At 47.1% G+C, this 24,001-nt stretch overlaps 9 protein-coding genes and 1 further gene across 9 annotated transcripts; 6 read left to right on the forward strand and 4 right to left on the reverse strand.

The window, feature by feature from the left end:
- Positions 1-1,484: 1,484 nt before the first annotated feature.
- On the reverse strand, positions 1,485-2,733 carry DFL_003077 (uncharacterized protein; the record flags this gene model as incomplete). Its single annotated transcript, XM_067631964.1, has 3 exons — positions 1,485-1,985; positions 2,044-2,401; positions 2,456-2,733. The coding sequence occupies 3 exons, from the start codon at positions 2,731-2,733 to the stop codon at positions 1,485-1,487; spliced, it is 1,137 nt and encodes a 378-aa protein (XP_067494458.1).
- Positions 2,734-4,002: 1,269 nt separating this feature from the next.
- Positions 4,003-4,910, forward strand: DFL_003078 (uncharacterized protein; the record flags this gene model as incomplete). Its single annotated transcript, XM_067631965.1, has 2 exons — positions 4,003-4,512; positions 4,575-4,910. The coding sequence occupies 2 exons, from the start codon at positions 4,003-4,005 to the stop codon at positions 4,908-4,910; spliced, it is 846 nt and encodes a 281-aa protein (XP_067494459.1).
- Positions 4,911-5,818: 908 nt separating this feature from the next.
- Positions 5,819-6,982, forward strand: DFL_003079 (uncharacterized protein; the record flags this gene model as incomplete). The annotated part of the gene is made up of 4 exons (XM_067631966.1): positions 5,819-6,248; positions 6,308-6,789; positions 6,848-6,902; positions 6,963-6,982. 4 exons carry the CDS (start codon positions 5,819-5,821, stop codon positions 6,980-6,982), a joined length of 987 nt encoding a protein of 328 aa, XP_067494460.1.
- A 733-nt stretch (positions 6,983-7,715) lies between these two features.
- Positions 7,716-8,999, forward strand: DFL_003080 (uncharacterized protein; the record flags this gene model as incomplete). Its single annotated transcript, XM_067631968.1, has 2 exons — positions 7,716-8,097; positions 8,170-8,999. 2 exons carry the CDS (start codon positions 7,716-7,718, stop codon positions 8,997-8,999), a joined length of 1,212 nt encoding a protein of 403 aa, XP_067494461.1.
- A 1,687-nt stretch (positions 9,000-10,686) lies between these two features.
- On the reverse strand, positions 10,687-12,415 carry DFL_003081 (uncharacterized protein; the record flags this gene model as incomplete). Its single annotated transcript, XM_067631969.1, has 2 exons — positions 10,687-11,735; positions 11,800-12,415. 2 exons carry the CDS (start codon positions 12,413-12,415, stop codon positions 10,687-10,689), a joined length of 1,665 nt encoding a protein of 554 aa, XP_067494462.1.
- A 778-nt stretch (positions 12,416-13,193) lies between these two features.
- DFL_003082 (uncharacterized protein) lies at positions 13,194-14,731 on the reverse strand (the record flags this gene model as incomplete). The annotated part of the gene is made up of 4 exons (XM_067631970.1): positions 13,194-13,804; positions 14,026-14,491; positions 14,551-14,638; positions 14,700-14,731. The coding sequence occupies 4 exons, from the start codon at positions 14,729-14,731 to the stop codon at positions 13,194-13,196; spliced, it is 1,197 nt and encodes a 398-aa protein (XP_067494463.1).
- Positions 14,732-16,324: 1,593 nt separating this feature from the next.
- On the forward strand, positions 16,325-17,592 carry DFL_003083 (uncharacterized protein; the record flags this gene model as incomplete). Its single annotated transcript, XM_067631971.1, has 3 exons — positions 16,325-16,556; positions 17,039-17,224; positions 17,273-17,592. 3 exons carry the CDS (start codon positions 16,325-16,327, stop codon positions 17,590-17,592), a joined length of 738 nt encoding a protein of 245 aa, XP_067494464.1.
- Positions 17,593-18,185: 593 nt separating this feature from the next.
- On the reverse strand, positions 18,186-18,473 carry DFL_003084 (uncharacterized protein; the record flags this gene model as incomplete). Its single annotated transcript, XM_067631972.1, has 1 exon — positions 18,186-18,473. The coding sequence occupies one exon, from the start codon at positions 18,471-18,473 to the stop codon at positions 18,186-18,188; it is 288 nt and encodes a 95-aa protein (XP_067494465.1).
- Positions 18,474-20,304: 1,831 nt separating this feature from the next.
- Positions 20,305-21,324, forward strand: DFL_003085.
- A 243-nt stretch (positions 21,325-21,567) lies between these two features.
- Positions 21,568-23,338, forward strand: DFL_003086 (uncharacterized protein; the record flags this gene model as incomplete). Its single annotated transcript, XM_067631973.1, has 3 exons — positions 21,568-21,735; positions 22,359-22,818; positions 23,061-23,338. The coding sequence occupies 3 exons, from the start codon at positions 21,568-21,570 to the stop codon at positions 23,336-23,338; spliced, it is 906 nt and encodes a 301-aa protein (XP_067494466.1).
- Between the last annotated feature and the right edge of the window lie 663 nt (positions 23,339-24,001).

Consider the following 24,001-nt stretch of genomic DNA (forward strand, 5'->3'; position numbering starts at 1 on the left):
CGGTATCAGCAGCATTCTCCTCCGGCCTTGCAAGGATGGATGTGGGATTAGTATTGGAGGGTTTGCGTACTTATAGCTCAGCTTGGTAGGTGCGTTACCGGATCGTATGTTAGCAGAATAATCCAGGCAGGGGGCCACACGCTCGCCTTCGACGAATATTCGACACTGGTCTAGGATCAAGGCGGGTGCCGAACCCGCCAAAACGAAAAGAGCTATCCCGCAACGCATGTACCCTCATCAATTCCGTAGCGTGAATAAACAAAATAGGGAAACAAGTAAGTATGAATACATAATCTTCAGAGCAGCTATTCATCCAAAGCCCTGACCGCTTTGTAAAATGGCTTCCACTCCTTTCCGGATCCCAGAACCTCAACAACCTCTCCTCCAGTCACCCACCTCGCTCCAAACCGTTCACTGTGTCTATTCAAAATATGCAAAGCAAGCTCGGGCATATTATTGAGCGTTTCCAGCTTCCTAGGGCCATTGCCAAAAAACAAGTAACTTTCTTCTCCCATTCTGCCATCGAGATTTTCTTCCTTGCAGAATGAACAATGGTAAGGTTTATACTTATCCTTAGAATACTGTAAACCCGCCCTCTTGATAGGATAATCGCCCATCCAAGTATCTATCAATTTAGACCGTGGATTCGTACGAAATACCCCTATCAGATGCTTTTTACATATTTCCATACGATACCCCTGCCTCCCACCTTCAACATTTTCCCAACCATTTCCCCCGGCATGTTCATCATCGGCTATTAGAAGAATATGTCGAATACCCCATATGCCCAGATTATCTAAAGCCCTTATATGACCCCTATTCCTGATTAACCTCGTATGCGGGAGGCTTGTTGCGCAGGCATCCAAATACTCCTTCAAGTCTTCTCTACCCTCTAAAGGCCGGTACCTGGTAAACGTATCATCGGTGCCATAGATATTTAATATCATTGCGCTGATAGGGCGTGAGGTGATAATTGGTCTTTTATGAAAAAGATGAGGGAGGGCCGAAAGGAGAATGAACCAGAGGTAATTGTTTGGAATGGTTAGTTTATCTCGGAGGGCGCGGCATGTGGAGGCTAGGAGTTTGATGTCGCGGGGGAGCGGCAGGAGGAGGCAGATTTGGGTGAGGAGTTCGGGTGGAAGGGTCAGGAGGGGTGATATCTTGAGCCGATCCGGTCCACGATATGGGGTCCGCTCGGTCGGAAGTGCACTTGTTGCGTTTCGAGGTAGCAATACGGATATCTAGTGACTGTTTGGTTACGAGACTGCAGTGATAGGATCCAATTCTGTAGGCTTGGGTGATCGTAGAAGAAATGATATCATTCATCAGTACATTAAAAGTCCAGCCTGCCGTAGAGTCTGCTGACATGAGAAAAACATATAATATAATATGGCATCATCCAAAATCCAGAAGAGGAAAAGGAAGAAATAACTTCGTAAACATGCCCAAGAACCCTTAGTAAATCTCTTAAATTCCCATCGTACTTAAATAGGAACAGTATAACCATAACACGGTCCGATACCCCTGGCCTGATTCCCCGGCGCCCAAACCTCCTGCCCCGAAACGCCTTCCCCATCAATCCTCCCCTTAGGACACTGCTCCGAAACCCCCTGCGCAACCGCATTATAAGAATAAATAATCTGACACTGCCAATCGTTCGCCGATCTCTGATAAGTATAATACTGCCCACAATCCGGAGTTCTATAACAAAGTTCGCAGCATTGGCTAAACGTCGGTTCGTTAAGTCCTCCGTTGGGAATATTGGTTGTGGCGAACGGATAGGACCACGATCGGAGCGGTTGGATTGCGGTGAAGAGCTTCGGACGGCTGAGGATGGCGGTGCATTGTGGTCTAAAGGCTGAGGAGATCGTGGAGGTGAAGGTGGGGGTTGCGGTTGTGATTGTGGTGATAGTGGTGGAGATGTGGGTTGAGATGCTGGTGGTTGGGATGTAGGATGTTAGGTGGACGGTGGAGGTTGAGGAGACCTTTGAACAGGTGTTAGTACTCTGAATCGGACGGGTGGTTTAAGGTGAGATGACTTACGGTTAGGGTGGCATGGACGGTGTTTGTGATCGTCTTGGTGACTTGGGTGTTGATGGTGTTCGGGTTGTAGGTCGTCTCGGTGACTGTGACCGAAGGAGATGGAACGTCCAGACACTCGCAGGCGCTGGATATCGCCGGTGGTGCGAATCCTTTAACAAACACCGGGGTTTCAGCAGCACGCTTTACAACCGCGGGTTCATCACGCTTAGCGACTCCAGCTGTGTACCAGACGGTGGTAGTGGTTGTCACGCTTGCTGGCGTTACCGTGAACGTAGAGGTGCTGACTGATGTTGTAACGGACGTTGCGACAGTCGTTGGAATCGTGGCTACGGTGGTGGATATCGTGGCCCAAAGTGTTCTGTTATTTTCGTCAGTATCTTCGCTACGTTTCAGGCAGGAGAAAAGATCTTACTGAGTAGAGACGGTCTGAGTGGTTGCTTCGTATTGGTCGACTGTTGAAGTGACGGTGGTATATGTTTGAAGAGTCTCCGTGGCGGGGATGGTAACAGTTGGGATGGCGAGGTATTCGCTGCAGAATGCCGTCGCCGAGTTGACATCGAGAAGAGAAGCGAGGCGGGATATGCCGCCGGAACCACAGTATTCTGGTGGTGCCCGCTTTTGCAAGGGAACAGCAATGGTCAAGGCCGCTAATTGAGCCATGCCCAAGACAACAGTCGATACACCGACCATTTTGTAAAACAAAAATATACAATCAATGATACAAAATACAATAAACAAAAGTCAGAAATTCCTCGATATGAAGCTGGCGGGGAGCGAAGGGGCAAAATCAAAATACTAGTCAGCATGATCCACCGGGTTATATATCTTGAACGGTATGCCAAGTCATGATACTGCCCGGCCGTCATGTCAGGCTCGCCAAGCTAACATTATTCGCATCGAAGAACTCAAATATTGCGACTGAGCACAAACTCGGGGTCCAGCGAACCCTTTCTCCACAGTTAAATAACTAGGCTGCATCATGCATCACATAAATGTCTAGCCCTGCGCGGCCACCAACTAGTATTCCAACACGTCGGATTGTTGTATTTGAACGATGCGGCTGAGCGACAGGGGATCCTGCCTATAATCCATCTAACCGAACCCAGATCTGGTTAGCTTCCAAGTTTTCCCACCAAATTCGGTTCCGACAGCACTCGCGAACATGGGGATTCCATGCTTCGTTCGAACTTTTGTTCCCTGGAAAGCGATCTAATCGGTCCATCGAGCCTTATCACCAACAGAAATAGAAGCAGATGGACCCACCGACCGACATTTTGTGGAGGCTGTCGCACACACCTTTATTCGCAAACACTCGGGGTTCGCTTAAAACTCACCTCTGAACAAGTCGATCCCCAAGGTTTTGAAGAAAAGGGTTGTATCGTGGCGCCCCTATCGGAACTGTTATTGACCAAACCCGCGAGGGAATTTTCTGGCCGCCGGAATTGCATGTATGACAACGTACGTGGACCGCTGTTGGGCTGCGGGCTGCGGCCTGAATTGCAAAGGAAGTTTTTTTTGATCAGATCTTCTAACCGAGCTGAACTCCTCTCCTGATCAAAAATTAGATATGTCATTTCGCATTTTCTGCATCCGCACGGACGGAACAGCGCGGCGTGTAGGTTAATTACAATATAAAATCCCGTGAAGCGCCTCAAATTCCCTGCCTTGTGCAGGGCTGATTTGTTGGTGATTGTGCTCAGGGCCTGGGCATCACCATCGATAATCCTTCGAAACCTTTACGGGCTAACGAAAGCCTTGGTCAAGGTCAGCCGCGGGAGGGGGTATATATCAATGTGGATATCTGCGGTTTTATTGACTTTTGGATTCTTCGCTCTACGCCGTTGGGAAGGTTCTTATAAACAGCGGTTCCAAAATCACTTCGTATACTCATACACTATATAATATATAATATTCGTATACTCATACGCTATATAATATAGAATAAATAATACTTCAATCATGTCATTGAAATCCCTTCTCGTCCTCGCGGCTTTGGCCGTCTCCTCCCAAGCCCGTCTGCCCGACGGCATAATCCACAACGGCCCTCTCACGAAGCGCGCCGGCGGCACGGGCTGTAACGCCGATAACGCCCTCCGCAACCTCCGCGACAGTCGATACAGCAGTTCCGCCAGCATCTTCTGCTCCGTATGGCTCCAATCCACGCTCACGGACACCCTCTCCGTCACAGCGACATCATCTGCAACATCCACTGAGACTCCGGAACCGGTTACCGTGACAATTTCGGCAACGGATACGATCACGAATACGGAAACGGTATATACGACCGAGTATCCGACCGCGGTGAATACTTTTGCGAAGAGGGGAGAGATTGGGTATCCTACGTGGTTGGCGGCGACGTATCCGGCTACCAGAGTCAGTAGTGCTTGTTCATGCTTTATTGCTTCGCCGTCGCCGCCGGTTGTTACGACTTTCACTACGACCGTTGCGACGGTGACGAACACCGCTACCGTAAGTCCAATCGTTCTCAAATTCCCCATTGAACATAAAAAAAGCTAACGAGGGAGATACAGACAACCCTTGACGCCCTGACCAACACCGAAACCTCCTTCATCACAGTCACCGCATCGGCCACAAAGGTGATTACCGAAACCGGTCCAGAAATCCCATGCGGTGCTACCGGGTGTAGCAATGGCTCTGGCTTTCTCGATGCTACCGCAGCCACGCAGATAGGCCAATGCCAAGCCTTCTGCTTAAGCCACGCGAGTTGCAAGTCGTTCCAGTTCTCGGCTACCTTCGGTCATTGTAATATCTTTGAGGTTGAGGTTAAGGATGCTTATGCAACGGGCTTTTCGACGAATCCTGTTTGTTCGTTGTTTAAGTTTTATGATATTAGGTGTGTTGTTTAGAAGGTGATGGATGATAAAGAGGGGCGGGCTTTGTCTCTTTTGCTTATATCTTTTGACCGGATTGGTCCTCTGTATCTACTCTATTCGGATATTTTGGAGAGACATTGGTTTCAATTGGGTGGAGCTGTCGAATATATGACGCCCACATTATGTAATTTAAATGAAGGGCTACACGAGCATGGTTACCTTTTATTCGAAAGCCGGGTTTGTGGATGATATTATATACGGCAGTTTCTAGCCTTTGGCCGTTTCTCAGGATCGAACTCCAAGCCAGCCAGTCTTTTATCGCTTTCTAGCTGGTACATGGCATGTGAGAGGCGAATGGCCGGGAAGTTGCATTTTCAAACCAAGACATGCGCATGCGTAGACACCAAACGGTTCCCAACATTCGGTCCAGCCTCGGAGTACCATTTTGCCCATTTCGGAAGTAGACCCCTGTGATAACTCCCTCCGGATTCCTGATTCGAAAAATACTGTCCAGAGGGTACCGTTTTTGTGTTGTCCCAGCTTAAAATGCAACAGACAGCTGAAGGATCACGAGGCTGGTCAGGATGATGCATCGCATCGATGACTACAGGAATAGAAAGAATCGCTCTTTTCGGTCGCCATGCGCTGGAGATGTTTTTGATAAACACCAATGGGTAAATTTAACACCACCATCTATCTCAGCGCCTTGTTCTCACCTTCCTCCGACGTTCTTTTTGATCGAATCCATTACGACAAGAATTAAATACTCAAATAGCCAATACATGGTATCAAGTCATATGTCACGAAATCTACAATACGGACCGGGGTCAGCGTCCCAATACACGCCATCTTTCGCTCACAGATACAAAAACCACTTAGACTACTCCTCACCGCAAACCCAGTATCCATCACCATCTCCATCTCCATCACGGTCAATACCAATGTCCACCACACCCCCCCTCCTCCGCCTCCCCTACGAACTCCACGAAAAAATCGCCCTCTCCCTGACAACCGCAGCCGACACCCTTTCCCTGACGAACACCTGCACCCTCCTCCGCCAGACCCTAAAATCTAGTAACAAACTCTGGTACCGTCTCCTCCACCTCTCCGGCAGTGTTGAGCATGAATACGACGCATACATCCCCGGAAGGGATTATTTTAAAAGAGTGGTGAGGATCAGACAGGGGAGGAGGTTGAGGTGTCAGAGTTGCCTGGGGAGGGAAGGGGTTAGGACCGTGGATTGTCATATTGGCGGTGGTGGGGATTGTCATCCGAGGAATTTTGATTTTGGGGGAGGAGGGAGGGAGGGGGAGAAGACGGTGGCGTTTTTCGGGGTTTGGTGCGGGGAGTGTCTGGGGGAGAGGTTTTATGGTTCGTATCCTTGTCAGTAGTAATTTGGGAGGTAAGGCTGATGATTACGGTGATGGTAGATATCGCATCCTTCGAATCCATGCAAGATATATTCTGGGAAGGGATCGTTAACCCCCCACTCCTTCGTCTTCCAAAATGGCTGGTTTGTAAAACCCTATCGGAGCAATACACCAATAGATACGCCCCACCTTCAAAATCCACCAACCCCTTCTCGACAAACCAAAACCCCATCCTGTCGATCCCAAAATCCGATGCAATAGCTCTTACCGATGCAACGACAGACGATGAAGCCACCGACGAAGTCCTGAAACGCATCTCACGAAGAAACGAAAAGCTGGCGGAATTAACAAAAAGAACAAAACTTCAGGAAAGGAAATATGTATTGGACTGTATGGTTGAAGCGTACGAAGACTTTTATGGAGATTTACATCGTGAGACTCCGGTTCATGTTTTCGAGATGTGGTGGGAAAGGGAGGTTTTTGGGATTGAGAGGGATGCCGAGGGGAAGGAGGTGGTGGTCGGGAGGAATTTGAGGGATCCGGTTAGCCAGATACTTTTGAGGAGTTATAAGAGGAGGTCGGGGGGTTGGAGATTAGTAGGTGGGCGGATATGTTGCATGGTGTTGGACCGGCGTTCAGGACTTTGATGAAAGAGGTAATTACCATTATAACAAAGTTTTCGGAATGGAAGAACTGATTTTTGATAACGCGATAGAATACGAGGCCTGGCGCTGAGACATGCTCGTTTAGTTGGTCGTTACGGTTTTAGGTTCGCGAGATGGCCCACGGGGAGCGGTCATTTGATGAGGATTTTAGTTCTGATGAGGAATCCCAAGGTATATCAGAAAGACAATGGGAGAGGCAAGGTGGGTTTGTTTTGAGTATTATATTCTGGAGTAATAAGGCTATTTTATCGCGGATATCATAGAGGTTTACTGGAGCTTACGTCTACATTTACTTGGCCGGAACCAACTTGCGGATTCATTACATATCTTGGCTATCGGGCTATATTCCTTTAATGCTAATTAAATAGTGGAATTTCGGATACCAGGGCTCACCGGATTCCCATGATCAATTTAGAAAAGAACGCCGTCTGATATTATATATTCTGGGGTTGTCTTTGGATCCATCTGTTGGATTGTGTAGCTCGGTCGAAGTGGGTTTAGCTTGCCGAGGTGGCCGAGCCGAGACTGGGCCCGAACTGTCATCCGTTGGATATATCACCAAGAAGACAAGAAAGTGCCAAATAGCTAATAACTACTTACCTCACTCAATAACCCCATTACTTAACCTCTTAGGTAAGTAGTACGTAGAGAGAAATCAAAATCTTGGCACACCCCCAAATGTGTTGATCCCGTGCTCACGGGAGGCGAAATTCAAAGACAAAAAAGAAGAGTCACCTAGCGCTCGTATATAAAGCTCCGTCCTGGTACTATCTTCACTATCGTCATTACGCATAACCATCATCATGACCCCCTCACATTTCCAAAAGTCCAAACCCTCGTTGACAACCCTCCCCCAAGAAATCCTCCTCCAAATCGCAAAACAAGTGTGCATCCTCGACATCTTCATCCTCCGCCGTGTCTGTCGGTCCCTATATTCTCGACTTTCCGGGGCGGATAACCAACCCCTCTATTTCTACTTTTTAAATAAACCTAAAAAAAAGAGGAGACTTCCGTATTTCAATAAATCCATCGATTACTTTGGGATCATCAAAAGTATTTTATCCGGAAAAGCCGAGGGATGTGGAATTTGTTTAAGGGATGTTAAGGACGGTGGGTTCGTGGCTCATAAGGGACGGGTGTTTTTTAAAAGGGTTTGCGGGGGGTGCGCCAGATCTCATTTCACAGGTATTGATATTATATTCCCTTTGATAAATATATTCTAGTTGTAGAACAGCGGCTAATATTCATGTGACATAGAATTATACCGCTTAGAATCTACCCATCCAACTCTCAACATCCATCCGAACCAACGGATAACATGGTCTTCCTCAAACGGCGACCATCCCTTCGACACCCCGTCTTCAGCCAATACTAGATGGATAACTTTTCCGCGAGAATGTATTCTAAACACCGATCTAAAATCCATCATTCCCTCCTCCCCTTCTTCAAGGAACAGCGTAGGCAAAGAAGCCTACCACGCCCGCTACAACAAACAAATCCACTTCGCCCTCCAAAAGAAAGAAGCGGCGGATATTGTGGTCAGCATACTCACCGAAGAGTATGAACGAAACTATGGACGGCTGCATTGGCTCAAACCCCCCCACGACTTCGAAGAGTATATTTACAACTCTCTATTATGGAATCTGCGACCCTGGCTCTCCCCCCATCACACCTCGGAGGGGAAAGGCCTACCAAAGCTCAAATTCGCCGATCGGGTCGAAGAACTACAAGAACTATACACCGAAAGTGAAGCCCTACTCGACGAACTCCGGATCAAAGGGTTGAGAAACGCATGCAAAGCGGTACTAAAACAGGAATTGAAAATTCCGAGGAAAGGAAAGGATGTTAGGAAACCCGGCAGGGTTGCGCCGTTGATAAGGTATTGGATTTCGGAGTGGTTGGGAAAGAGGGGGTGGAAGGGGGTGCCGGGTGATGGCAAGGATTTGAGAAATTGTCCGAGGGGGTGTCCGTTTTGCGAGGATGTCAAGGTCGGTTGTACGATGGCGTTGACGGTACATGTTTGGTGGAGGCATGGGGGAAAGTTGGACGAGGAGTGGCGGTGGATTCCCGTTGAGCCATCCGTCTGATAGATGAGAGATAGCGATGGGGGATCGCCGTTCTATGTATATATTGTATATACCAAATTGACTTGATCGATATCGGAAACATAGAGCTCACGGTGCGAAAGTTGGGAATCAAGCCTCCTCTTGTATTAGATCAAAGATACGGCTACTCTACTTCCTTTCGAAACTAAAATACTTCATACTTCCGATACCCCTCAACCACCCCCAAACCCCACAAAATCTGCAAAATAAATCCAAATACAATCACAACCAAAACCAAAACCCAATAAAAGAGGTACTCTAAAATCCAAAAACAAATCTCAAAAACGTCCCAATGAAACCCCTCAACCCCCCCAAACAATCAATCAACTTTTCAAAAAATCAAAGTACGAACCGAAGCACCTTCGGCGCCCTCTCCCTCCTCCACCCATCTTCGTAAGAGAAAACGCAAACAATGCAAAAAGTGATAAACCCACAAACACCGGAGGTGATGAAAAACTCATTGTTGAGTATTCACCCACTACCGCTTGTGGTTCGGTAGCTGTGGTACTGCTTCCCGCTTCCGTTATGATAGAAGAATGGGTTGATGCGGAGGCTTCAACGGGTTTGAAGAGAAGGGATATTAAAAAGGAGATTGTTATGTGTTTTAGCTCCGGGAAGAAGAAGAGGATAGCAAGGGAGGTTAGGAAGGGGAGGAGGTACTCCCGGTGTAACAAACCGAGGAAGGGTATTTTGATGCTGTTTGATACTCCCACGGGGCTAAATCTTCGAAAGGGGATACTCAACACCCTAAAAGTCCGCACGACTAAATCCATTCCACTCCTTTCTACTAGATTGATAGAGTAGTCAGTCTAGGGATTCGGAGTGTTAGGAGGAGTAGCGGTTGAATTTGGATTAGGACGCGGTTGGGTCGGCGGTAGTTCTTGTTCAAGTTCTGGGGCTTGGACTGATTTTGATCGAGATTCATGTTCTGGTTCGGGTAGCTCTTGAGATCCTTGAGGTTCAGGGATTGATTCTGGAGGCGGGGGTGGGTATGGATACGGAGGGGTTGGTGGTGGAGATGGGTATGGGTTTGGTCTTGGTGGCATGCTCTTGAATCTTGTAGATTAATATTCAAGATGATAAGGGGCGAGAGGAAAGGAGATGGAGTTATATACATTGAGATGGCATGAGTTTGGGGATTTGAGGTATTCCCGTGTTCGAGTCCGGGGATATCCGTTAGCCTCGAATCCGGGCGGATATCAGTGTAGATACTATACGTGATAGAGTGGATGTGACGATTTGCAACCGTGGAGGCTCGCGAGGTTGGCGTTATGAGAATTGAGCTTGAGGAGGTTGAAATTTATGTAAAGAAATCGTTTCATAAGGATTAGATCTTAAGATTACTCAAGCTAGGAGGTATGGCATATTCATTATTAAGATCGGGCCCACCAAGCCATCTCAAGGGTATCCGGTACCCCCCAACAAATCACATATTAATTAACCCTGGATTTCCCTGGGACCACATCATTTATATATCATCAGGGGGTATATTGCAAGTATGGATGAGATCGATCGGTAAACACCAAGGATGATGTGCTGCAGTCCTAATTATCTAAAAATCGCCCGCATTGACACCCTCCAAACCCGGACGCAAGATAATCCAAGTACAAGAAGGTAAACGCCATAACCCCCACAATCGTAACGCCGATAATGCAATATAATACAATTCTCATATCAATTCACACCACGATTCACTCTCACTCCCATCCTGAATAAGCAACCCCTTAACCCCCACATTACCCTCTTCCTTCTCATCACCATCCACGACCTCAGCATTATCCCCAAACAAAAACCGAATATCCTCCACGTACTCTTCATCGAACCCCTTTCCCTCCACCCTTTCCGTAAACGATATCGCTCCTTTCCTTCCCTTCTTAACCACCTTCTTTTCCACCTTTTCCACCGCCACTTTTTTAACAGACTCTAGATCTGGTACTTCCGGCCACTCCTCCATTAATTTCTCGGGGTGTTCGGAAATAATATGACATACCATTAGCACCGGTGAATACCTCTCCTTAACTTCATCACCATCCTCTGATGCTAACACACAAAACCCACATCTTTTTTTGGGTTTATCTTCAACGCAGTATGTGACTTTTCCACTTTCTGTTTCTACATTCCGTCCCATCTCCTCCATTCTGGTTAACCAATATCGTTTGGCGATATATGCCAAAAACCGGGTTGTCGGTACTGCCACCTTAAAGTCCTTCGATTGTGTCGTGTTGGGTATTCCAAAGAACATCGATAGGAAGCGTTTGCAGGCTTCTAAGCGCTCTTCCTCCCTTTTTTCCTCGTCCTCGGTTTCTTTGGACGTTAAATACGTCTTTGCGATGCCGAATACCGCATCAATGATCTCATTGCGAACGCTGCTTCCTTCCGTCATTTTGAATTTTTTGATTTCTAGGCAGCCTTTGATTCCTCTTCCTAATTCCTTCGCATCGAATAAGACGTGCAGGTGTTGGTAGTATTGACGGTAGAACCCTATTACCGTTTTTAAAATGTAGGGTTTTGCTTCTCGAATATCCGGCTCTGCGTGTTGGTGGATGTTAAAAGGACTGTAACCGCCGTTGGGGCATTGCTCCTTTATCGCCTCTGCAATCGCGGCTCTCGACACGAAGAATCCGGGCTTTGGGTCGCCGCAGGGGTGCGACAAGATTGTTGCGTGTAAAGTCGCGGGTATGGTGGGCAGCGGGGTTTGGAGGTTAACTATCGCGATTGCTATCCACCACCGATTGATAATTAGTATTGAAATGGGAACGTTGGGGGAAAGAGGGGGGCGTACACTCATAAACCTCCTTCGCACAGTCCCAACACCACGTCCCGCCGTACACCCCCGCCACAAAAATATCAACCCACTGCCACGCCTTTTCATCATTCTTACCCCCGGCAACTCCGGTACAGCCGAAGGTGTATCCGTCATCAACCAATAAACACCGCTGACATGCCTTCTTCCCGGAGCGGTTACACATTATATCCAAACACCGTTGGTAATAATCTTCACCTGCCGCGAAACGGGGGATATATGGACAACTCAAGTTCCAAGGAATGTTTGTAAGCCTGCGAAATAGGATTTTGTACCATAACAGACGGTTTGTGGGACCCAAGGAAGAGTAGAGGCGGCGGCAGGTCCAGGAGAGGTGGATTATTAGAGACGGGAGGGGGAGGTATGTTGCTATTAGGGTGTGGAGCTCGGAGGGGAGACGTTCGATTGGGGCGATTTTGAGATCTTCTTTCGATGGTGGGAGGGAAGTCATCGTGGATATTTGATTGGTGGGGATGGTGATGGCTTCATCAACATCAACCTTACGAGGAAGAGAGAATGTGAATGTAAAGGGTCCGCTAGGAGATGCTATGGGCGACATGTCGATCGGAGGATGGGAGCGTAGGGTGATCGCCATGGTGATTGAATCGTAAGCTTGAAGGTTGAGAGGGCGGTTGATGTGCGGGTGCGGTGTTCGATGGAAGGGAGGGAAGACGCGAAGGAAGGATCCAAGATAATAAATATTAACATGCCGACCCGGATGCGACCCCGGTATCCACGAGGTGGGATGGCGGGGTGTGACTAAGCCGAGCAATTTGAGGCTAAGCCATTCTTGATCCAGGCCCACTCTATTCTCGGAATCCCTGTTCCTGTCGTTCGACTCACAGCTTCAGCCTTCTGACTCTCTGCTGACTCTGATGTGGGAAATTAAGAGAGCCTTGGGAAGCTGCCCCGCCTCGTGTGCCCCTGTGACTACGCGACGGTTATTTGGAATTACTGGGAGGGTTTTAAATGAAATTTCGTGACGGTCGCGATCGCGACGGGTACGGGAGTGCCAGGGAAAAGAATATACAACGTGGCCAACACATTTCGTTTGCTCGTGCTGAATCAACACATTTGTCTGTGTGACGGTGACGCCATAGGGTTATTTGACAACAGACAACACAAAAACAACGTGAGATGTCGACAGGATTGGGTATGCTAACGAGGCTGGCTAATGATAGCTTTGACAAAACGAAGTAGTTATATTTCTCACGATGAAATATTTTATTATGGATTCGGTATAGACTTGCCTACTTGATTTGATCTTACTTGATCGATATGCTAGAATGTTGAATCTGGGGGTCTATGCTACTCTATCAAACAGCATAATCTAACGTACATGATGCAAAGCAGACATGCCACTGCACATTCCTTCATTGCATTTCTCTTTCGATCTCGTTTATGACCTGATCGGCGAAACGGTCGGAGATTTTGCGTCGAAGCTGGTATTCGTGGTGCAAGACCGCTAAAAGCCCGAGTAGAGAAGAAAGGTCGGCGCTCTTTTCGTTCCAGGCTCGAAGTGAACCTTCATTGTTTAGCATCCCCTTCTGCATAACCATTTTGAAAGCGTATGGGAGGTGGATTGCTTGGGATTGGGTAGGGGTGTATGGGTCATCTGCCCAGGTCCTCCACTTCTCTGTGATTTCGTGTGCTAAGCCTTTAGCTAGAGGGGAGATGTTGATATCTTTTGGATTGTTGTCGTCGGCGATTTCGACACCTGGTTTATCAAGAGACCAACGCCGCTTTCCGAGTCCGAATTTAATGTCGAGAGGCAAATTGAACTTTGATTCGGATGGTTGGGTAGGAAGCTTTTCTTCTTGGCCAAAGGGGTTTGTGTGTTCAGACGTTTGAAGGACGGATCGGTCAGTATCCGTATCATCATCTTGTTGCTGGTCTGGCTTGCTTCGTCCTTTGTATATTTTACCCTTGGAACCAATCTTTAAATTGGCTAGGGCCTGTTCGAGTTCCTGATATTTTTGTGGTTCTACATCTGTTGCACCTCTCTATGGCACAACGCGTTCTGCAGAACCATAAAGTTGGAAACCTGTCGAGGGAGGTGTGATGAAAGATGGGCCGTCAATGTTGATTTGGTCGGTAGTACTAGGCAAAGGAAAAATCTAGGTGTAGGTGTATTAATACGCGATGGCGTATTCTTATTTCGAGGAAGACTGCCGATGTTTGAATTGAGAAATTGTTCGGACTTACTGCTATCCTTTGGTCCTGGAATCATAGAAACCGTAGCATCTCTCTCTCCAAATCGACTCTGGGGGTGCATCCCGATATCAGGAGTCTTCGGTGGCGGCTTTTGGTTCAGGTCGGCTTTCTTTTTCACCTCGGTTAAGAGATTGCCAAGTTCCGTTCTGGGAAGTAGAAGTGCTTGATCGAATTTTGGGTGCCAGTCCTCCTGTTGTCGACTTGGAGGACGGTCTTGTCCACTCGGAGGTCGTCCTTGTCTGGTTGGTGGACGACTGAATCCCGTGTGGGATCGGGAACCTTTGTCCTTGGTCGGAGAACGATGTTCGGTTGGTGGCATGGTGTCTCCGGGGCCTCCGTCGCCTTGAGCGTGCGGTGGCATGTAGGCCTCGCCACGAGGCCTTTCGTCCCTTTCCCCGACAATTGTGAGATGTTCGAAGGGGAGGAGAAAGTTGTTTCGGTGTTTCGGGGGATGGAGCTGTTGGTTGGATGTTAACTTTGTCTGGTGAGTGGATATTATGATGATGAGGAACTTACAACTTGAGATTCGCTAGCTAAAGTTGTAACTTCTAGCAGAGCCACCGGAACGGAGTGATTGATCTTGAAAGGTTTGAGCAAGGTGTATCTAACAGAAGGTTGTACACCACGAAGCGGGATTGCTAGGCCTAAAACTCTTCATGGAAGACCTAAACATCTCCACCCTCGAATGAGACTTCATCGAACTAACTAAATACGCGATTTTTAAATACATCCTCGGACCTGCAAATGAGAGGATCACTATTAATCCTCTGGGAACTCATGAAGGTAATCACACTATTTACAGGAGAACAACCGGGTCGTACGCACGAAAAATGAAATTAATGAGGTTAGTACTTCGATACGACATAGTTATTACGGAACATCGAAGGAAATGGAGGGTAGAGAATAAAAGCGTTGTTCTGTTAAAATCAACGAGGGGTTGGAAAACAGTATTGCGCAGTTGAAACAAGGCGAAGAGGAGGAGGAGGAGGAGGAGGGTGAGGAAGAGGAGGTTTTTGAACGGGATTTGATGGGATCGGGAAGGAGGTTCGGACTGTTTTTGAAGTGAGAACGCTTACTGGTGAGCCCGGAAAGGCTGAGGAGGGGATAAAGGAGAAGAAGGGGAAAGGGAAGTCGGTTGGTAGACGCATCGGGGGTGAGATTTTGAGGTTTATGAAGATTGGGAAGAAGTAGGGTGTTTTGAGTGATTGTTTGGATACAAGAGAGGGACCAGTGTTGTATAAGATCCGACAAAATTATCGGAGAGGAGGAATTAAAATCAGAAGTACGAACGTTTCGCATGAGTATCCACAAGCTTGGAGACTACGTTATTATCTGGTGGAGGCTGGTATATTTGGGTGGAGGTTACCGTATCAAACGCAAATAAAACTGCGACCATTTCACGCTACGTACCCCCCCCCCCCCCTTGCAAAAGACAAGACGATGTTGCTCGGATCATCTCGCGGTCAATCAAAATATCGATATAACGAAATGTCGAAAGCCTAACGTGATAATCAAGTTGCCAAAAGGTCTTGGCACAAGTTGAGAAGTCTAGCTCCGAGGTACATACCTCGAGAAATTTAAATGCCGAGTATGGGATTTTCTGAAGACCTCTGGCCCTGTCGGCTATTAAATCTCGAATTCGGAACAAAGGTAGCGTAGCATCCTAAATCGCTCGAAATATATAGAATGCTACCGTAGAATGGTCAATTGAAGATTCCGGTATTTTCCCGTGGTTATATCAAGTCTGTTGACGCAAGTCTTTTAGCTTCTACTCCAACTAGCGATGCCCAGCTTTTACTAAATTTCATGCAGATCAAACTGCAAGACTCAAGTGCCGACATGGATCTGGGATTATCGGCCCCTGGCCCATAAAGACTCATTCACAAGCCGGTATTTGCCTAAGCGACTCTTGGGAGCGCAGGAAGGATTCATCCCGCGAACGTGACCTGGCTCCTAGCGCGACAGCCTTGGTATAAATATCAATCGGATCCTGTTTCTCGTATCTTTGGGAGTTAGTTAGTTGGCTATTACGGTTTTTCTTCTTATTCGCGAAGACATCTTAGTTTCCCAAGTTCACCGGCGACGAGGAGCCATTGGAGACACCGAGCCGAACAACCGAGCCGAAGGGTTTATTCTTGGCGGCCGAATCGGGGCTGTTGCATTTTTGTTCATCAACGCGAAAACCCGAGACGAGATATCGAATATCAACTTCCCGAGCTTCAATTCATCTTTTGCAAAAGCTAGAGGGGAGAATAAATCCCGTTCGAGAACTTGGCTGAAAAGGGAAAAAATGGACACCATAACCACAATCCTGTCCACCCTCCCCACAATAGTCTACTATACCCTCCTCCTCCTCCTCTCCCTCTCCCTCTTCATCCTAGCCTCCCTCTTCGTCTTCATCCACACCCCCGGCGACTTCATCCACCCCTACTACGAAACCGAAGGCTCGGGCTTCGGAAACGATCACAGCCTAAACCGTGGCTATCGACCTGGAAGGACTTTTTTGCCACCAGTGAGGCGAGGTAGACCAAAGTTTTTTAGAGTATCACCCAGAGGCAGAGGGTTGTTCAGACGCGCGCGTTAGAACTCGGAACTCGATCTTGGAGCTGGGAAGAGGGTTAGGTGGGATGGGGAGGGGTTTGGGTGATTATTTGGTGGGAGGGCGTATGTATTGCTGGTGGATTGGGTGTGGGGATGTGATAGGGGGAGTTTTGGAGGGGAATCGTGATGGTAGAGTGGTGGTTTTGTTATTTGATTTTCATTAACTAGCGTATGGGAGAATCTGGGCGCATGGCGTTTTCTTACATCGGTTTTTTTTCACCACGGGCTTTGGGATTGTGGATTATGTCATGCATGGCGATTTCCCATTCCTTTTTGTATCTTAATTCTATTCATGGCGAAATAGATTATGAAGTATATTCGCGAGAAATTGTTATCAAATGGTGTGGATTTATAGCGCGGTGACGAGAAGGATCTCGAGGTTTCAATTCAAAACGGGGAGTAGTCTTACACGGATCCCCACCGGTCCTTCTATCAGAAAGACTGTTCTTTCTGTCCTTTCTACCGCCTCGATTCTCAACAATCATCCATCCGGCCATTAGCTTTCCATCTCATCTCGATCAGCCACCGGAATCCCAACTATCCACTGCAATCGCTCCGGAATCACCAAATCTAACCTCCAACTTCCAAGGTAAACCTCATCCCCGCCATCCTTCTTACCAATCACTAACCCCTCCAGATCCCCATCCTTTCTCGGCAGCAGGAAAAGAAGAAGAAAATGGGCTACTGATCTGGAACACCTCTGTCACCGTCAACGTCAAAGAACTCCCCTACCTGAATTACGAGGCCGACCACCTTGTCGACCCCCTCTACTTCTTTGCCTGGATCCTTCGTATCATTGCGCTTTTTCTGCTCTATCAGGTCTTGCTTATTGTCACTATGGCGTTGGTTATTATTACTGTGGATTTCGCGAAGGAGGTTTTGGAGGTTAAGGGGTATGTACCACTACTAATTCTACTAAACTGTTGGACTATTGGGGTTAACGGTGTGTTTGGGTAAGTATATCGATCCTGCGCCAAGCGCGTGGTTTGGAGCGCCGTCGACTTGGAGGGTTAGGAGGGGGATGGGCCATTGTTGGGGAGGGTTATGGGTGAGGAGGATTGTTGGCATGATTTGATACACGCAAAAAGGTATAATACTGTAAGGTCCATTCTTTCACATGGCATACAATATATAAGATATCTAAAGAGCTCCTCGAATCGTGAAGGGTGGCGTGGATGACGGTTTGGGGGTTTGCATGGGTAACGGGCGTGATTTCTAGATATTATGGAGGTCAGATACTGCGTCGATTGGCGAGATAAATAACCTGGTATAGCGTCGTCGGGCTAGTGGGGTATGCGGTCATATTTGATTTGACATTCGATTGTATTCCTCCGTCGAGAAATATCTGCCGCTCTATTATACTATTTGTACGCTGAATGCTGGACGTGAAAGGGAATCCCCTGATGATCGATATAATCTAGAACTCCATTGAGTTTACCAATCTGACGAAGGTAAAGTTCTGATAACACGTCCATCTCGTACATTTACACAAACGTGTCGATATATACCACCGTAAAGAAACATTCGAAACATGGCGCCGTGTATCCTCTTTACACCCTAACCTCATAAAACCTCCTCAATCGGTATCTCAGATACGCCGGCAACGGCACCCCCACCCATCTCCCCTTCTCCCTTTCATCGTATGTCTTTCCTGCCATCTCGATAACCTCACCCATCTTCCTACCCGCAAATTTTGACCTTTTGACGCCGTCAAAACTCCAGTATAGGAACGATTGGATTTCTTCTTTGAAGTCAGCCGTATGTAAGCGAAGGAACGAGGGGTAGGATATTAGACGGTCGATATAGGCGAGGGTTATGGAGAGGGATTTGAGGTGCATTGTGTGTGGGGTGTCGGTGGGGAAGGTGGTGAGGTGGGGGAGGGATTCGAGGGGCGGTGTTGGGAGGACATTGTTGATGTGGGATTTGGAGGGGTATAGATCTCGATATTTAGATGTAGACTCGGTTTAAAAATTAATTTGACGCCTGGGAGGATTCTTGGACTGGATACTTTCTATTCCATCCAAGAAAGTCCTAGACGCAGATATTTCACGGAAGAATATCAAGGGAAATGCGTTTTATACCCTATTAGTAGAAATTGTTAGATATATCGTGCAAACGGTTGTCAATCAGATTGTGCGTATTCTGCTTCTTGGATTGGCTTGGCAGTTTCCCTGATTGATTTAAACCTAAAGGGAGAGAAATTTGGCCTTGTTCCTGGAGATGTAAATGGGAAGAGATGTCTATTTAGCCAATAGTGTTCCGTTGGAAAGATCTTGAAATTTTTGTAAGAAACTCTCAAAGTTCCCTAGGTTCTATAGGTAGAGACATGAATTCCTCTACTGATAAAAGTTGCACAAGAAGTTTCTCAATCTCTCGAGGCGGTTCGACGATGAACCCTTTTCTGATGATATCCTCGGATAGTACGAAGAAACCGGTTTGCACGCGAGCCATATGTTTTTTCTAGGTTCGGTGGCTATTGATCCAGTGCCTAGACCAATGACTCCAGTGTTTCTCACGGCTTGGAGCAAGCGGAGTCTGTCTGGATTGCCTTGATTTAGGCGGCAGGCGAGGTCTAGGATTCGATCGTGCGCTGTTTCAGCAATTTCGTTCCAAAGGATTTCGAACGAAGTTTGGATCTAGAACCTGTGGGAGGTCGATGTTGAAAGGCTTGTTTTGAAGTTTTCAAACCAAGGAGGAGGAGTGTCAACTCTAGTCACCCTCTAATACAGAAATTACCAAGGCGCTGCTCATTTGAAGCAAGATCTTGGGGTTGTATTGAGCTTCTCCTTGCCGCTGTCCTTCGAAGGGATGCTCTGAATCTGTAATATCTGACAGACATATCGAGCAGCTATCTTGGGTCTCTCGGTATGTATGATATTGACGCATTCTATATCAAACGATGTCTTCTAATATACCATGGTGGGCATGGGATTTATATTGAAGCCAAAGAGCTATACTATGGTAGGAGTTGAATCCAACAAAGGAAAGTGGTTTAGCTCTAGCTCTAATTTCACTGAAGCAACAACGACATCATCAAAACACCACCGCAGCACGTCCTCATCGCCGCTTTCACTTCCAGTTCCAATCTACGACTGCCCACTCCCCCTTCCATCGCACGTCCTGACAAGAATCTCCCTCGGAAACGGTACCCCCGTCTACTCTTTCTCTACTTCCCCTCCTCCTTTCTGTTCTCTCTCCTTCATCATGGACATGGACTTCCAGATTCCATACTATCCACTCGGAACCTATCATCACGATCCCTGCACCACTAGAAATTGTACATCCACTGTCACTGTCGTCGTCGTTCACCTGGTCATGCCTATTAAATTCTAAGTAAGTTGCTGTAGTTTCATCTTTATCCTCGGTTTGCTCTTGGATGTGATGATAAAACGATCCCTAGCTAACATCACACTCAGATAAATACATTGTCATCATAATATACATAGCCTGGTATGTCTTCCTCGTCTTCAACTGCTTCTGGGCCACCAAGTGGGCTAAGCGCCACACACCCCGCCTAACCACCAGAATCGGAAGGAAGGCCAAACGTATCACCAAAAAGACATATAAAGAAGTAAAGGAGTGGTCGAAGAAGAAGATCCAAAAGGATCTTTATATCAAACCAAATCAGTTTGACAAACCGGATAGTGGACCACCAACGATTCGGTTGAGATGGAGGAAAGCGGTCGATTTCTATCAGCAGCACCGTTTTTGCGGAATCAGGCGTCGGAGGGTGCTTCGCTAGAACAAGTTCGATTGGTTCGAGTAGATACCGGCCCGGGGTACGGCCGTGATATGGCAATTAATGAAGAGGGTGATCTCTTTCAAGATGCCATGGTTGATGTCCCGGCCGAGACGTCCCTCGCCAGTCTGCTGAGGGGGAGATATGGGGACAGTGACATTGATAGTGATTTAGAATTCTCAGATATTTTCACTGGTGAGATACATCTTTGGTTGGTTCTGACTACTGCTGTCGTCTGATCGTTCATCTTGGATGCTCTGAGTTTCGAAGATGTTCCTGAACCTACTTTTCCCGAATTTATTCTTCCTGAACCTACTGTTCCAAAATCGACTTTGTCTAACGCTACTTTTAACAATCCAAACGAGATCCCTATTGATCTTGAAGAAATTCCAGAAGATCCCCAATACACGAGCCAGCAGCGACTTCCAACAAACCATCCCGCAAATACGAAGATGAAGACTCTCTTGCTAAGCATCGACTTCCTCAAGAATACTTTTTCCATGCCGAACCTGGCGATGGCTCGTCCGCCTCCTCTCCACAGAGTAGCAGCTACGGCTCCGGCTCTGTATTCGATAATCTAGTTAAGAAACACAAGAAAGCATTGACCTCGGACAACGACTCTACAGACCAACTTGAGATTGAGGATCTCATCCCAGTCGGTCCTCCAGTTGGCCCGAAAGTCAAAGGAATCCTGGGTGGGCTGGACTCTTTCGATGTCTACAATTTCATGTGGCAGTTCATCACAGATCTTTCCCTCACTGTTCCAGAAAGAAGACCCGACATTGCTACTTCTCCTGTCCTTTCCGATCCTGAGATCGCTACCATTGTCTCCGAGATTTTGGAGCCGCTTCGTAGGTTATATTCACGAATTTTAAAGACAAAGTCGAAGGGGTGAAACGATATATTAAGTACACATGGATTATGTTGCTAACGTGAAACCAGCTATTTAGTAGAGCGTTCAACAAAGAGATACCTTCGGTCTACTAATTTTCCAGTATCTACGGCGGAAACCCTTTTTTATGGCCAAAGGACAAAGATCAATAACGACTGGCACCATCCGCTTCTTCTAGAGCACTCATATACCCCTCACTGAACCCGAAGTTATAAACACCCATTCACCTACCAACAAACCGAAAAAAATGATAAAAAGTGAGAGCCGCCCTATCAATCCTTCCTACAAGGTACCACGAAAAATGCGTCTCAACCTCTCCCAGCAGATTGCCGCCGCCAGACCAAGGGAGTTCTACTCGCACATCTCCCGTCCTCCCACTTCCACAAACCATGCCCTCAAAATCGAGGAAGATAATCTGACGGAGGGGCAGTCGAAACGGGAAGTTGAGGATACGAGTGCTTTGTGGAGGGTATTGGAGGAGGGGGTGCAGTGTTTATTTGACGTTGAGGGAGGGGTTGTGAAGACTTTGGAGGAGGTGGTTGAGATATAGGGAAAGGGAGAAGAGTGGAAGGAGAGGGAGAGGGGGGATGGTTGGTGATTGTGGGGAGAGGGGGAGGGGTACGGATTAGTACCCTTAGTCGCCAGCATACATTGGTCAAAATATATATGTACTGGGAATATTAATTGCTATTGAAGTATATTACAATAAGATCTGCTGTGGCTGAAATTAGACGAGCTGGTATGTACTTGAGCGTATAAACTCGTAGCTAGGTACATATATAGAGAGACAAGCTATGGTATGGTAGTTATCTACCGAACTTTTGATACAGGGCCAAATCTAGAAAGCAATATAAATCCCTAGAAATCTCGGGAAAGTTTGGTAAAGAATGTTTATTCGTTACGAATTTATGGACTCGAATGTTCGATGTATCTTGGAAGCGGTGGTTCTTACATATATGATGTACACGAACGAACTCTGGATCTTGAAACGAAATACCTGTTTCTTGGCAACTTCAATTTCGTCTCCTCGCGGTATCGATCAATGGTAGCGGACCTCTAGGATAATATATGCCAGCAACAGGATTATAATAGTCACAGACTCCCGCAGAAGTCTCAAGATATAACAGGCTCTCAAACTCTGGAAATCCCAATATCAGCCATATCGATACTCACACCCCTTCATCACCATTATACATCCCGTACCTCTATCCTACGATAAGAAAACCATGCCCACACCGCACACACCCACACCCACCCCCTCAGCATCCTCCTCTCCCCCACCCCCCCTCCCACCTAAAATCCCAACTCGAACGCGACCTGACCACCATCCGCAAACGCATCCGTCGCGCGAAATCTCACTCGATCCCGCCCACAACCATCATCTCCATCATCGATAAGATCAAGCAACTCGCTGATATCTACGCGAATACGGCGATGGCGTATGTTACCGCTGGTTCCACGGCTGAGGTTTACGCTATTAGCGCGGGAGCGTTGGAGAGGTTGATGAGGGTTGAGGCGGAGTTGAGGAGGGTTGATGGTGAAGAGGGGGGGAGTACGAGGGGAGGGAGAGGAGGAGGGAGGAGGTTTGGAGGGAGAGTAAGAATTACAAAAAACAGGAGGGGAGGGAAAGTAGAAAGAGGAGGGAGGAGAGTGAGCTTAAAAACACTCAGAAATATTCGGAACTTCATGGGGAAACCAGTAGCTCGGATAAAGGGAAAGGAAAACAGCCCTTCCGCCAACCATCTCCAAACCCCCAAAACCAAAATCAAAATCCGAATATAAAAAAACAACCAGACTGTGAAAACCCATACGCGGAAACAGTGGGAGGTAGATTTGAGCTAATGGGTGTTCCGGATCTGACGGGGAGGAGGAAGGAGAGGTATGATGTTTTCCAACATGGAAATAAGAGCTTAGGAAATTTGGAGGTTAAGAATGTGGCCGCGGCACGGAAGCCGGCGGTACCGATTCATCATAACCATGTTCCGGAGAAGGAGGTGGTGGTGAAGGATCCTTATGCAAGGGTTAGGGCTACACCGGCGAATGAGAGGTTGGTGAAGATGAAGAGGAAGTAAATTCTGGAGAGGGTAGGGGATTGCTTTTGAGGATGGCGATGGGATATCTACAAGTGCAACTTATCCATAGCTACTCTGATGTTAAGGTAGAAGATGAAAGCATCGAGTCACAACTTCAAACATAAATGGACGATGTCTAAGTTTTTTATATGTATTAATAAAAGCTCATCCTTTTGGTCAAGATTAAAACGTAAACGAACTCTAGAATAAATTTTTTCTACGAATCATACAATTATGGAACAGGCACGTTAAATTTTCTAGAGGATTTTCATGGTCCTGAGAAAAGTCCCAGAAATACTCTTTCGTTAAGAAAGGATACTCTGTGGTTTGTACACAACCGAAGGTAATTCTAAGGTAAAAAGCGGATATAGCCGTTAAGAGGTATGGAAAAACTCAAAGGCATTGTAAAGAGAGGTTGGGGATAGTCTTTGAGGAGTGTGTAAAAACTCAAAGAGACAGTAGGAGGGTTGTGACTTTTGAGTAGTATGTAAAAACTCAAAGGCGTGTGTGATAGGGAATACTCGAGAGTCTGGTGGATGGAGTAGGGAGATGACTCGAGAGGGTACAGGATTAAAAAGTTTCGGGTTCTTCTTCGTTAAACAGAAGATTAGAAACAATCGTAAACAAGTAAGAGACAGGACGTAGAAGGGGAGATGTAAAAAC

This window comes from Arthrobotrys flagrans (genome assembly GCF_004000055.1).
Source record: "Arthrobotrys flagrans strain CBS H-5679 chromosome Unknown unitig_3, whole genome shotgun sequence".
NCBI classification, from domain to species: domain Eukaryota; kingdom Fungi; phylum Ascomycota; class Orbiliomycetes; order Orbiliales; family Orbiliaceae; genus Arthrobotrys; species Arthrobotrys flagrans.